The sequence below is a fragment of the Nerophis lumbriciformis genome, linkage group LG24 (genome assembly GCF_033978685.3).
Source record: "Nerophis lumbriciformis linkage group LG24, RoL_Nlum_v2.1, whole genome shotgun sequence".
Classification (NCBI taxonomy): Eukaryota; Metazoa; Chordata; class Actinopteri; order Syngnathiformes; family Syngnathidae; genus Nerophis; species Nerophis lumbriciformis.
In genome coordinates, this window is record NC_084571.2 from 18538340 (window position 1) to 18553504 (window position 15165).

At 39.4% G+C, this 15165-nt stretch overlaps 1 protein-coding gene across 1 annotated transcript in view; it reads left to right on the top strand.

Annotated features, from left to right (window-relative positions):
• Nucleotides 1-2608: 2608 nt before the first annotated feature.
• Nucleotides 2609-15165, top strand: part of LOC140679808 (phosphatidylethanolamine-binding protein 4) — a 224441-nt gene continuing 211884 nt past the window's right edge. Inside the window, exons 1-2 of the mRNA XM_072916029.1 lie at nucleotides 2609-2712; nucleotides 4977-5103. Coding sequence (XP_072772130.1) covers nucleotides 2609-2712; nucleotides 4977-5103 — 231 coding nt within the window. The remainder of the gene's footprint in view (nucleotides 2713-4976; nucleotides 5104-15165) is intronic.

Below are 15165 nucleotides of genomic sequence, written 5' to 3' on the forward strand. Positions count from 1 at the left end.
TCGGGAGGGGCACTGAATTTCGGGAGTCTCACGGGAAAATTGGGAGTTTGAAACCGATACCGATAATTTCCGATATTACATTTTAAAGCATTTATCGGCCGATAATATCGGCAGGCCGAAATTATCGAACATCTCTATATACAAGTATATAAAATGCATATATACAAGTATATAAAATGCATATATACAAGTCATGTACAGTTGACACTTTCATTCTTTTTTGTTTCTTATACATTTCCATGATCAGAAAGTAGCAGATGGAAGAATACTATTATTATACTTATCTGCCTCCTTTTTTAACACGACTTATTTGAGATGACTTCATCACTGTTCCCTCCACCAACTCCAACATACTTTTCATTTTCTTTGAAGCATTTTCACAATTCCAATCAAAATCAAAAATCAGTTTGATATAATTCCAGTTGTGCGCTACATTCGTTAACCGTGTTACAAAAAAAGATCAATTAGACTGATACATAATGTTGGATATAGAGAACATACAAACACTTTATTTATTGAGTCAAAAATATTAAAGTTCGATGATTTGTTAAAATTGCAAACATCTAAAATGATGTACAAAGCAAACTATAACCTGCTAGCCAAGAATGTACAACAATTCTTCTCAACTAAAGAGCAGAAATATAACCTTAGAGGAAAATCTCTTTTAAAACATGTGTATGCTCGTACAACACTTAAAACCTTTAGCATATCAGTATGTGGAATTAAATGATGGAATGTATTAAGTAAAGAAGTTAAACATTGTACAGATATGATCCAGTTTAAGAGGTTGTTCAAATTAAAAGTGCTTACAAAGTACAAAGATAAAGAATTATGAGAAACACTTTCAACCTTATTGAAAATAAGATATTCTTCATCTCAGTATGTTAATAATGACTGACTTTATTATATATTACAAAACTGTTGTATTACTCATTCACGGATGTCATTTTACTATAAAAAAAAAGTCAGTGAATGAATGTATGTGTTTGTAAACGCTCTGAAGTGGGAAAGGTGTAGGATTAAATAAGCTTTGCTTCTTCCTACTCCTTTTTGGACATGATGTAAAGTGAAATGATATAAAATTGTGTGATGTATTATGCTGTAAGTGTGTTCATGTTCCAAATAAACTAAAGAAAGAAAGAAAAGAAAGAATATAACATTCTCATTGTATTATACGGGAAACTGTATTCAACCTTGTTCAAAATAAATACGTTTATTTTTCACATGCAGTATATGAACTTTCATGTCAACTTTTCATCTAAGATGACCCCAAGAAATCTGATTTTAGTCACAATGTTCACGTTGTTTATGGATAAACTAACTTCTACCTTTCTTTTATTACTGAATACCATCCATTTAGTCTTTTCCATATTTAAAGATCATTTATTTACATCAAACCACAATTTTAAGTTTAACCATTTCCTCTTCAATATTATCAGCTAAGATTTTCAAGTCATCTCCTGAACAGTATACATTTGTATCGTCTGCCAATAATGCGTACTCTAACATTTTCGAAAACCTCACAAATATCATTTATATATAAAATAAAAAGTTTGGGTCCTAAAATGGAACCTTGTGGAATTCCACATTCACTATTCCTACATTCTGACCTACAATCATCAATCTCAACATATTGTTGTAAATAGCTGCTTAACAACTTCTCTAACTCCATAAGTATATAATTTAAAAATGAGAATTTGATGATCTACAGCAGAGGTCCCCAAACTTTTTGACTCGGGGGCCGCATTGGGTTAAAAAAATTTGGCCGAGGGCCAGGCTGTATGTATATATATATATATATATATATATATATATATATATACATTGTCTTTTTAATCTGTTTTGTCATTTAACATCAATTAACATTGATGTTCATCAACATTTAACATTGTCACGTTATCGATGGGAAAATTAATTTTTAGACAATATGATTTGCCTGAGCGGCTAGGAGACACCAAGAGTAACAAGCGGTAGAAAATGGATTAGAAAGGAAAGATTAACAAAAACAAAAAACAAAAAAATAAAACAATTTAAAAAAAATTAAAAAACATTAAACTTTTTTTTTAACTTGGGACTTCCTGTGGGCCGGATTTTGGATGCTAGGGGGCCGGATCCGGCCCGCGGGCCGTAGTTTGGGGACCCTTGATCTACAGTGTGGAATGCCTTCTTTAAGTCAATGAACACTCCTATTGTGTATTTATTTTGATCAATTGCAGTTGTAATCTCTTCAATAAAGTTCATGATGGCCGAGCTTGTAGACCTATTTGATCCAAATCCATACTGGTTTTCATTTAATAATTTATGTTTTTCAATAAAGCAGTCTTAATTTATTAACAAACAGTTTTTCAAGCACTTTTGAAAATTGAGATAGGCGAGATACTGGTCTATAATTACTAAATGTATGTTTATCTCCAGTTTTAAAGAAAGGTATGAACTTAGCTCTTTTTATAATGTCTAGAAAAACTCCTACTTTAAAAGAACAATTAATTATATAATGTAATGGTTTAATGATGCAATCAATTGTGTTAGTTGTGTTAGTTAACGCAATAGTGTTTGAAAAAGGTGCCATGCGTGCACGTAATTAACATAGTATGACCTTTTTTAGGCCATGCTGCCCCTCCTGCTGGTCTTATGTGGCCATGTATGGGGGTCTCAGCACCACGTGGAGGCCTCAGCACAGATCTCGAGCTCGCAGGATTCTTCCTTTTGCTTGTAAGTAGTCACAGGTTGCTAGAAAAATAGGAAAAGACTAGACAATAACCTGATAAACACATGTTCGAAAGATGAGGTTTCCTACTACACAGGTGTCAAAGTCAAGGCCCACGGTTCAGATCTTATCATTTTATATTGGCCGCAAATATTATGCATCAATAAAGTACTTCATCTTTTCTTACTAAGTGCTTTTGTGCCTTCCATTTTGACAGAAAAAAATACACATATTCTGCATGCAATGGCATATCCTTCAATATTCTGTAATACTGCAACAAATATTATAATATACATTGCAAACTTTTTTTTTGTTAAAGTAAAATCAATCACTTAAATATATGCTTGAATTATGATTACAAAGCAAGTTATCCAACAAATCGTACCCTCTAACAATTACAATAGTTATTACAGTTAAATAATACAACTGAGCTGCCGTTTTTATTTTTGTTTACTGTAAATTTTACAGTTTTTTTTTACTGTGAAGTGAATTATATTTATATAGCGCTTTTCTCTAGTGACTCAAAGCGCTTTTACATAGTGAAACCCAATATCTAAGTTACATTTAAACCAGTGTGGGGGGCACTGGGAGCAGGTGGGTAAAGTGCCTTGCACAAGGACACAACGGCAGTGACCAGGATGGCGGAAGCGGGGATCGAACCTGCAACCCTCAAGTTGCTGGCACGGCCGCTCTACCAACCGAGCTATACTGCATATTATTGTGAAAGGAAAAATGGTGCCACAGTTTTGCTTACAGTAAATTTCGGGCAACCGATCTGCCAGTTGTTTTCCGCAAAACCCCCCCCCACAAAAACCTGTGATACCGTTTTTCCACTTACAGTAATGAACTGTAAAAACAATAACCTTAGATTTTAGGGTTTAAAAAATGTCAGCTCATTTGCCAGAATTTTACGGACAGTTTTTTTTCCGTTTACAATAATACGCTGTTAAAACCCACCATAAAGCTTCTAGTGAAGGTGTGACACCTGAGCTGCTAGTTTTTTTTTACAGTAAAAAAAAACGTGGTACTGGTTTTTCCATTTACAGTAATATGCTGTAGAAAAACACTATACATTTCTGGTGTTTTAACATAAAATCCACATTTTTTTTACACTGTTCATAAAAATATACTGTATAATAATCAAATGCACAGGAAATGGTGTAATAATTTCATGAGGTGAATCCTAAAAATGTATATTCATATATTATTTACGGTTAACTTTTCATTTATTCAATATTATCATTGTCTAATCTTCCAATTGTGTCTATATGGACAATTGTATGATTTTGACTATATATAGTAAGACATAGGTATTAAATGTGTTTTAAGTTGCGTTAAAAAGCATTAAATCAGATTTTTTGGTACCCGCAGAAACCCTGTATTGGCTTGCATAATTTAAATTGCCTTAAAAAAGAGCCCAATATTTAAATACAAATGCATTTTCATTGTCAGAATGTATATACAGTAGGAGCATTTTTTTTAAATGTTTTACTTAACTCCACGTCATTTATTTGTCAAAACCTTGTACCAGTTTTATCTAAAGTCCCGCCGGGGTGTATTTTTACATTTAAATGTTGTGATTAATCTGCGTATATGCATGATTACGGTCAATTTATGGCAACCGATCCTTCAGTTTTTTCTGCAAAAAAAACCTGTGATACCGTTTTTCCACTTACAGTAATGCACCGTAAAAACAATAACCTTAGATTTTAGGGTTTAAAAAATGGCAGCTCGTTCGCCAGAATTTTACCGTAAAAAAATAGTGGTACTGTTTTTTTCCTGTTTACATTAATACGCTGTTAAAACCCACCATACAGCTTCTAGTGAAGGTGTGACACCTGAGCTGCTATTTTTTTTACAGTAAAAAAAACTGTGGTACTGGTTTTTCCATTTACGGTAATATGGTGAAAAAAAACACCATACATTTCTGGTGTTTTACCATAAAATCCACATATATTTTTTTACACTGTTCATAAAAATATATAATAATCAAATGCACAGGAAATGGTGTAATAATTTCATGAGGCGAATCCTAAAAATGTATATTCATATATTATTTACGATTAAAATGGCATAACTGTGATGTGGCCCTCAATGAAAATGAGTTTGACAAACTGAATGTAAACTAACTCTTAACAGTGTGAAAACTAAGCATTACTTATTTTTTCTTTCCCCAAAAATGGAGCACAGAAAAAGATTGAGGGCCGTGTTTGATTAGTGTCAGTATGGTATGAAACATATCTGAGTGTGACACTTGTCTTTACTGAAGTGATGGTCTGGAGCTAAGCTATCCAGAGATGGACGTGTACAAGTGCCTCACTTTACCAAAGGACCTGGGACAGAAGATCAGCACAGTCTGGGGAGCACCACTGGTTAGATGGTCTGCAGCTGATGAGGTAAGACATACAGTCACAATCAAAAGTGTACATAGACTTGTAAAGAACATAATGTCATGGCTGTCTTGAGTTTCCAATCATTTCTACAACTCTTATTTTTTTGTGATAGAGTGATTGGAGCACATACTTGTTGGTCACAAAAAACATTCATGAAGTTTGCTTCTTTTATAAATTTATTATGGGTCTACTGAAAATGTGAGCAAATCTGCTTGGTCAAAAGTATACATACAGCAATGTTAATATTTGCTTACATGTCCCTTGGCAAGTGTCACTGCAATAAGGCGCTTTTGGTAGCCATCCACAAGCTTCTGGCAAGCTTCTGCTTCAATTTTTGACCACTCCTCTTGACAAAATTGGTGCAGTTCAGCTAAATGTGTTGGTTTCCTGACATGGACTTGTTTCTTCAGCATTGTCCACATGTTTAAGTCAGGACTTTGGGAAGGCCATTCTAAAACCTTCATTGTAGCCTGATTTAGCCATTCCTTTAACACTTTTGACGTGTGTTTGGGGTCATTGTCCTGTTGGAACACTCAACTGCGCCCAAGACCCAATCTCCGGGCTGAGGATTTTAGCTTGTCCTGAAGAATTTGGAGGTAATCCTCCTTTTTCATACATACACATATATATGTATATATATATATATATATCCATATCGAGAGGAGCCAGATGAGGTGGTTCGGGCATCTGGTCAGGATGCCACCCGAACGCCTCCCTCGGGAGGTGTTTCGGGCACGTCCGACCGGTAGGAGGCCACGGGGAAGACCCAGGACACGTTGGGAAGACTATGTCTCCCGGCTGGCCTGAGAACGCCTCGGGATCCCCCGGGAGGAGCTGGACGAAGTGGCTGGGGAGAGGAAAGTCTGGGCTTCCCTGCTTAGGCTGCTGCCCCCGCGATCCGACCTCGGATAAGCGGAAGAAGATGGATGGATGGATGGATGGATATATATATATATATATATGTATATATATATATATATATATATATATATATGTATATATGTATATGTATGTATATATATGTATATATGTATATGTATGTATGTATATATGTATGTATGTATGTATATATATATATGTATGTATGTATATATATGTATGTACATATATATATGTATGTATATATGTATGTATGTATATAAATATGTATATATGGATGTATGTATATATATGTATATATGTGTGTATATATGTATGTATGTTTATGTATGTATATATGTATGTATGTATGTATGTATATATGTATGTATGTATATATGTATGTATATATGTATGTATGTATATATATGTATGTATGTATATATTGTGGCAAATGCAAGAAACACAGCGTTGTTTCTCTCAGGTCTTTATTGTAAGACTGCCAACATGAGAATGAACAATAATCCCAAAATATGCACTTTAATAGTGTGCCCAAGAAGACACACAAACCACACCCATTCTGCTGAGTGTGAGCATGGTCCTAGTGCCCGCCACACAGCCTCCCCCCGAACACCCAGACAGCAAGTTATGGGGAAAACTAAAACCTCTCAGGGGGCCTCACTCGCCTGCCGTAACGGCTACAATGTCCATCCTGCGGAGGAGCAGGTGTACCTTGTGGGGCAGAAGAAATATCAGGGCCCGGTGGAGGCGAAGAACATTCAACCCTAACAGATCTTGGAGGGCGACCTCGGCGGGGGACTTGGCCCGCCAGTATTTCTTCACCTGCAACACAATGCGCCGGTTTAAGCCTGTCCAGAGAAACGCATTCCCTGCGCCCGCCCATATCCAGCACAAAGTTTTTAGGACCGCGTTCCAGCACCCTAAATGGGCCATCGTAAGGGGGTTGGAGGGGTGAACGGTGAGCGTCATGACGTACAAAGACAAAACGGGCAGACTTAAGCTCTGACGGCACAAACGACTTAGGGAAACAGTGGTGGACCGGGCCAGGAGCCAAGGACCCCCTCGACAAAAAGGGAAAAGGTCGCGGGGTGCAACCCTCAGGTAAAAATTCCCCTGGGACACGAAGTGGCTGACCGAACACTAATTCAGCGGGGGCCGCTGCGAGATCCTCTTTAGGGGCTGAGCGCAACCCGAGCATAACCCAAGGTAAACGGTCAACCCAATTGCTATCAACGAGCGCCGCACGCAATGCTGCCTTAAGCGACCGGTGAAAACGTTCACATAAGCCGTTAGCTTGGGGATGGTAGGCTGTAGTACGGTGCACCTGCACACCCAAGGACTGCGCCAACGCTGACCAAAGCTCCGACACAAACTGGGATCCCCTGTCCGAGGTGATGTCGGACGGCGTGCCAAAACGCGCAACCCAAGCTGACAGAAACGCGCGAGCAACGTCTACAGAGGCAGTGGAGGAAAGAGGAACTGCTTCTGGCCATCTGGTAGTACGATCTACCATCGTGAGCAAGTGCGTATAACCTTGCGACGGAGGGAGGGGGCCAACTAAGTCCACGTGCACGTGGTCAAACCGCCTGACCGGAATCGGAAATGGTTCGAGGGCCGTCTTAGTGTGCTGGTGGACCTTGGCGCGCTGACATGCCACGCATGCGGCTGCCCACTGCCTAACATCCTTCCTAAGGCCAGGCCAAACAAACTTGGCACCAACCAACTTGACGGAAGCCCGAACGCCAGGGTGCGACAGGGAGTGTATTGCGTCAAAAACCCGGCGGCGCCAGTCTACTGGGACAACCGGCCGAGGGCGGCTAATGGAAACATCGCAGAGGAGGGCGGGACTGCCATCCTGAACCACCACCTCCTCGAGCACAAGCGCCGTACCTTCAGTTTTTAGTGCACGGATGTCGGGGTCGTCGGGCTGGTCAGCGGCCATTCCCGAAAAATCTAAACCGAGCTGCACGGGACACACGAGTACGCGTGAGAGACAGTCAGCCACAGGGTTGGCCTTACCGGCCACATGCTGAATGTCCGTAGTGAACTCGGAGATGGCCGACAAGTGACGCTGCTGACGGGCTGACCAAGGCTCTGTGACCTTTGACATGGCAAACGTCAGGGGTTTGTGGTCAACAAAAGCCGTGAAGGACCGACCTTCCAACAGAAAACGAAAATGGCGTGTTGCAAGATACAGTGCCAACAACTCTCGGTCAAATACACTATACTTCCGCTCGTTATCTCGCAGTTTACGACTGAAGAACGCAAGGGGCTGCCATACATTCGCCACCCGCTGCTCAACCACAGCACCCACGGCGACATCAGACGCGTCCGTTGTCAAAGCCACGGGTGCCGCGGAAACAGGGTGGGCGAGGAGAGCAGCCTCTGCGAGCGCGGATTTAGCCCTATGAAAAGCTTGGACTCGCTGAGGAGTCCATTCGATGGAATCGCTGGCCTTTTTGTTCCGTAAGGCACCATAAAGAGGCTGCAGGAGGTGGGCAGCGCGAGGAAGGAATCGATTATAAAAATGAATCATGCCCAAAAATTCCTGCAGAGCTTTGACAGTGGAGGGGCGAGGAAAATCTGCCACCACTTGCACTTTCGAAGGCAAAGGGATTGCACCCAGCGACGAAATACGGTGACCTAAAAAATCGATCTCTGACAGCCCAAACTGACATTTAGAAGGATTGACGATCAGGCCGTGCTCGTCTAGACGCGTGAACACTTGTGTTAGGTGTGCCTGGTGCTCCTCGGCTGAAGGACTCGCCACCAAAATGTCGTCGAGATAAACAAACACAAAATTGAGGCCGCGCAAAACTGAGTCCATTAATCTCTGAAAGGTTTGTGCTGCCCCCTTCAGGCCAAAAGGCATACGCAGGAACTCAAAAAGCCCAAACGGGGTTATTACTGCGGTCTTGGGCACGTCCTCAGCACGTACCGGCACCTGGTGATAACCACGAACTAAGTCTACCTTCGAGAAAATGGCGGCGCCAGCCAGGCGCGCCAAAAAGTCCTGGATGTGCGGAATAGGGTAGCGGTCGTGCGTTGTGATGTTGTTAAGGCGGCGAAAATCCCCACACGGCCGCCAGGAACCGTCTGACTTAGGCACCATGTTCAAAGGCGAGGCCCACGGGCTATTAGAACGCCTAACCATGCCTAAACGCTCCATAGTAGCAAACTCCTCTTTAGCAATGGTCGATTTAGCCGCGTCAAGACGGCGCGCGCGCGCAAAAACTGGCGGGCCCACCGTGGGAATGAAATGTTCAACACCGTGTTTAGTGTCCGCGGTAGAAAAAGCGGGAGTCATTAATGACGGAAAATCCGCCAGCAAACGCTGAAAAACGTCACCGGATACCAAATAATTAGCGTGTGTTAACGGTCCAAGTCCCCCCGCCTGACATGTAAAAGTTGAAAAAAACACAGCATCAATCAATCGGCGGTTAGCAATATCAACAAGCAGTCCATTAGCACACAGAAAATCCGCGCCAATAATGGGGACCGTGATGGCGGCGATGACAAAATCCCACTGGAATTTGCGTCCATGGAAGCACACAGTCACCAACCCGGAGCCAAAAGTGTCGATTGACGAGCCGTTGGCGGCATTCAGCAGCGGCCCACATCCACCTGTCGCCTTGTCCGCGTCCGTGGCAGGTAACAGGCTGACTTGCGAACCGGAGTCCACCAGGAAACGTCTCCTTGACGATGAGTCGGCGATGAAGAGCAGCTCGCTTGCTTCGCCGGCGCCCACAGCCGCTACGGAACGCCGGCGTTGGAGTTTCCCAGGGCCGTGAAGGAGCATGGAGGAACACACCGTCGCGCTTTGGCGCCAAATCGTTGATGGGAGAAGCACTGGCTCGCTTCGCGCCTTTTCCGGGTAGCGACTCCCGCCACTACCGCTGGGTCCGCATTCTCCATCGTCTGCAGGGGAGGCGCTTCTACGCTCTGCACGGCAAACCGTCTGGAAGCCAGAAGCACCCGGTCAGCTTCTTCAGCCAAGCCCCGGTAATCGCCGGAGGCCAAAGAAGTGGAGTTAGCTAGCACCGCACGGGCCGCAGGTGGTAGCTGCCGCAAGAAAAGATGCGGGAAAATGAACCCGCCCTCCTCGGAGCCCAGCAGCGACAGCATACTGTCCATTAAATCCACGGCGGTGCTATCGCCCAAACCCGGCAGGGAAAGAAGTCTATCCACTCTCTCAGCGTCAGTTAGAGTAAATCGCCGAAGTAGAAGAGTCTTTAGTGCAGCGTACTTGTCGCGCTGTGGAGGCGTTCGCAACAGCTGCATTGCGCGGCGAGTGGTCGCCTGGTCGAGGGCTGTTACGACCAAGTAATACCGGGAGTCGTCGCCGGCGATTCCTCGCAGGTGGAAAAGTGCCTCGATGTGCTGGAACCATGATGCCGGGTCGCTCTGCCAGAACTACGGAAGCTTTGTTCCCGCGGGTAATGCAGGTTGCTGGAGTTGGGGCGACATGGCCGGCGACATGGCCGATGAAGACACTGCTTCCTCTTCTGCGTGAAACATTGTCGGGGTCACCAATGTGGCAAATGCAAGAAACACAGCGTTGTTTCTCTCAGGTCTTTATTGTAAGACTGCCAACATGAGAATGAACAATAATCCCAAAATATGCACTTTAATAGTGTGCCCAAGAAGACACACAAACCACACCCATTCTGCTGAGTGTGAGCATGGTCCTAGTGCCCGCCACAATATATGTATATATGTATGTATGTATATATATGTATGTATGTATATGTATGTATGTATGTATGTATATATATATGTATGTATATTATGTATATATATATATATATATATGTATGTGTATATATGTATATATATATATATATATATATATATATATATATATAATGTATATATATATATATATAATGTATATGTTGTAGCGGTTGCTTTAAGGACCAAATTCACCACACCTGTTTACTTGACTTTGTCGTCATTATTCATTGTTCTATTGTTCACATAACAAAGTTGTTCTTGTTTAGCATTCATATACAGTATGCAGTTAAGAGTGAGTAATTTGGTGCGGCCCCTTTACGTGACGGTCAAGCGATTTACCCAAAGGTGGGGGTTTGTTGTGACCACCTTTTTGAGTGTCTTTGATGTAAGCAGTCATTCAGTCTCGTCTTTGATGGAATAAACGCTGCACACATTATTGAGTGTCAACAGATACTTCAAGTTGTCTTGTTTTCGCGTTACAAGCGCAACAATATATATAATATATAAATATATATATATATATATATATATATATATATATATATATATATATATTTAAAAAAAATATATATATATATATACGTGTGTGTGTGTGTGTGTGTATATACTGTATGTGTATATATAGCGTATATATACGCTATATATATATATATATATATATATATATATATATATATATATATATATATATATATATATATATATATACTGTATATATGATATATATATATATATAGATGCATATATATATATATACACGATATATATATATATATATTATATATATATATATGTGTATATACTGTATGTGTATATATATATATATATATATATATATATATATATATATATATATATATATATATATATATATATATATTAGGGATGTCCCGATCCGATATTTGGATCGGATCGGCTGCCGATATTTGCCAAAAATTGCGTATCGGCAAGGCATGGGAAAATGCCGATCCATATCCAGTTTAAAAAAAACCTCCAGTCCGTGTTTTCCAACGCACCGATTTAAATAATACATTCCACTTTTCTGCTGCTCCGTAATTTCCGTTCCGCATTTTCCAGCACACCTTCAACACATCCACAGGTCTGTGAATTCTCACGCAGTTGCTTTTAGCTACTGGCATTACACGACAGGCTCTTCTCACTCTTTTCTGTGTCTCCCTCTCACAGACAGCAAGTGCACCTTCTTACACACGTCACATACTGTCACGTCATACGTCACATACTGTCACGTCATACGTCACATACGTATACGTCCTCCGCGAGCAGAGAGGTAGCAGCATGGCTAACGTTAGCTGTGATGCTAGCGCAGCCGTGCGAGCAACGCTCCCTCTAAGGTGCTCGCCTGTGCAATTGCGCACTGTTTAAGCGTCCTCTGCGCATAGCAAATCTATGCCACGCACAAAATCAAATAAAAAAATAAGCGCATAACAATTTTCGACACACGGACACGACAGAGAAAACAGTTTTCGTCATCATTGTTCAAATATTGTGACGTCTGTCGAGACGCTTATCTCCATTCGGTGCCACACGTCCACACCATCAAAATGCTGAGGCAAAAATTTCCACATCAACACCGTATGAAAAAATTAGTGATTTTTTTAGTTGTGATTTCCTTCTCTGCATGAAAGTTTAAAAGTAGCATATGCAGTATGAAGAAGAATGTTTTAATGTAGACATGCAAGCCTTGAAAGAAACTTTTGAAAATCAAGACTACATTTCCTGCAAATGGGTGCATTTCTACCCTATATTTTAACTTTATATTTATTCTCATATCAAACTCTTTTGGCTGTCTTTTTGACACTTACATCCGGCGCCCCCCTCCACACCCTGGATTATAAATAATGTAAATAATTAAATGTGATTATCTTGTGTGATGACTGTATTATGATGATAGTATATATCTGATAGTATATATCTGTATCATGAATCAATTTAAGTGGACCCCGACTTAAACAAGTTGAAAAACTTATTGGGGTGTTACCATTTAGTGGTCAATTGTACGGAATATGTACTTCACTGTGCAACCTACTAATAAAAGTCTCAATCAATCAATCAAAACACATAGAATCATCATACTGCTGTGATTATATGCATCAAGTGTTCATTCAAGGCTAAGGCAAAATATCGAGATTTATATTGTGTATCGCAATATGGCCTTAAAATATCGCAATATTAAAAAAAGGCCATATCGCCCAGCCCTAGTTTCAATGATGCCATTTCTGTTTGTCATATATAATTTTGTCTATTTTGTGTTTATCCTTGAATAAACAGGTCAGTTTCTTGTTACCACCATTGTGTATTATTCAAACTCCCCTAATTCAGCTGGCTAGTAGTTATCAAGAGTACTAAAACCCTTTTCAACATGATTCTGACAACTAAGTAGGCTAAATAACTTTAAACTTTAATACATGCTCGGATAGGCCAGTATCGGTCAGTATCGGTATCGGTCAGTATCGGTATCGGATCGGAAATGCAAAGACAATATCGGTATCGGATCGGAAGTGCAAAAACCTGGATCGGGACATCCCTAATATATATACATATATATATATATATATATATATATATATATATATATATATATATATATATATATATATATATATGTATATATATTGTATATATACGCTATATATACACATACAGTATATTCACACACATCTATATCCATCCATCCATCCATTTTCTACCGCTTGTCCCTTTTGGGGTCGCGGGGCGTGCTGGAGCCTATCTGAACTGCATTCGGGCGGAAGGCGGGGTACACCCTGGACAAGTCGCCACATATATATATATATATATATATATATATATATATATATATATATATATATATATATATATATATATATATATATATATATATACACATATAGTGTGTGTTTGTATACACTGTATGTGTATATATAGTGTATATATGTATATATACATATACACACACACACACACACACACACACACACACACACACACACATATATATATATATGTATATATATATATATATATATATATATATATATATATATATATATATATATATATATATATATATATATATATATATATATGTGTGTGTGTATTAAGTGTATATATATGTGTGTATTATGAATTTTTATTTGTACCTGTATTTATTTTGTCATTTATTTAAATTTTTATTTGGATTTACTTTTTTGGTTGCTAAATCTCAAGGCTAGTAGTTCAAGTGTACACACACTGGGCATGGTAGTATAATTTTGTACTTAGTTTTATTATGTCCTACTTTTTGTTGTAGTTGTTTTTTATTTATACTTTTTATACGCATTAATGCATTTTATTCTTGCTTATTGTGTATTGTTTTTGACATTGTTAAAATGCCACACATTTTCTTAAGTGAGGGTAAATTCAAACTAGCGATTTCACTGCCAAAGCATGGAAATGTAGGCTACTTGCTGGATTGGTAATGACTGTACAGGACACATATTTTACAGGACACAATCATTCCCACTAATGGACAATTTTAGATGACAATCTCCCAATTTCCTTGACATCCATGTTTTTTGGATGTGGGAGGACAAAAATCCACACAAATAGAAATGTGAAATGTGCACACCCATGTTTTGACCACTAGAGTGCGCTAAAGTATCACTAGTGGCCATAAAGTGACCCAAGTCTACTGATTGACTGCAGTACTGTATTGCACCAGCGGGGGGTGGTAGCGCGTCACTAACCACTACACGTCAATGTACAGTAATGTCATGTTTGTCACATGTACTGTGAAAACTGTGATTTAGGTCCGTATTTGTTCATTTTTCAGTAGATAGTTGCATCCCTATGTCATGAATAGTCCAGTTTTAGTCCAATACAATTTTCAAGATATTATACTTTATGATAACAAGAAATACAAATACAGGGGAAACTCAAAACAATTGAATTTAATGCAATGGTTTGTTAATTACAGCAATCAGATTTACAATTTTAAAGTAATATATTATATAGGCTCATAACATGCAACTCAAGATCCTTTTGATATCATGTCGATGATTCTGGCTTCCAGTTTGTGTAAAATTAGCTCCAACTGAACATCTCAGAAAATTGGGGCTTTTCAAAACTGTGAACCATGATCATCAAAATGATAAGAAATAAGCTTGACATATGTCGCTGTAATGAGTTGTTGTCACATATTCATTTCACATGTGAAGTTGAATTGCTGATGTAAATCAACTTTAGCACAATATTACATATTTTGGGGTTTCACATGTATGTTAACTTGGCTATTAAAATACGTAATAATGTGAGCAGATGGCTTGATTCATGTTGTTTGGTATCTGACAGGCTATACCCTAGTTTTTGAATGATAAGAAATTAGTCATCTGTGGTATTTTAATAGTGTAAATTGTATTATATTTATTATATCCTGAATACTTTCTTTACACCCTAAATCTTGCTATGCTAGTT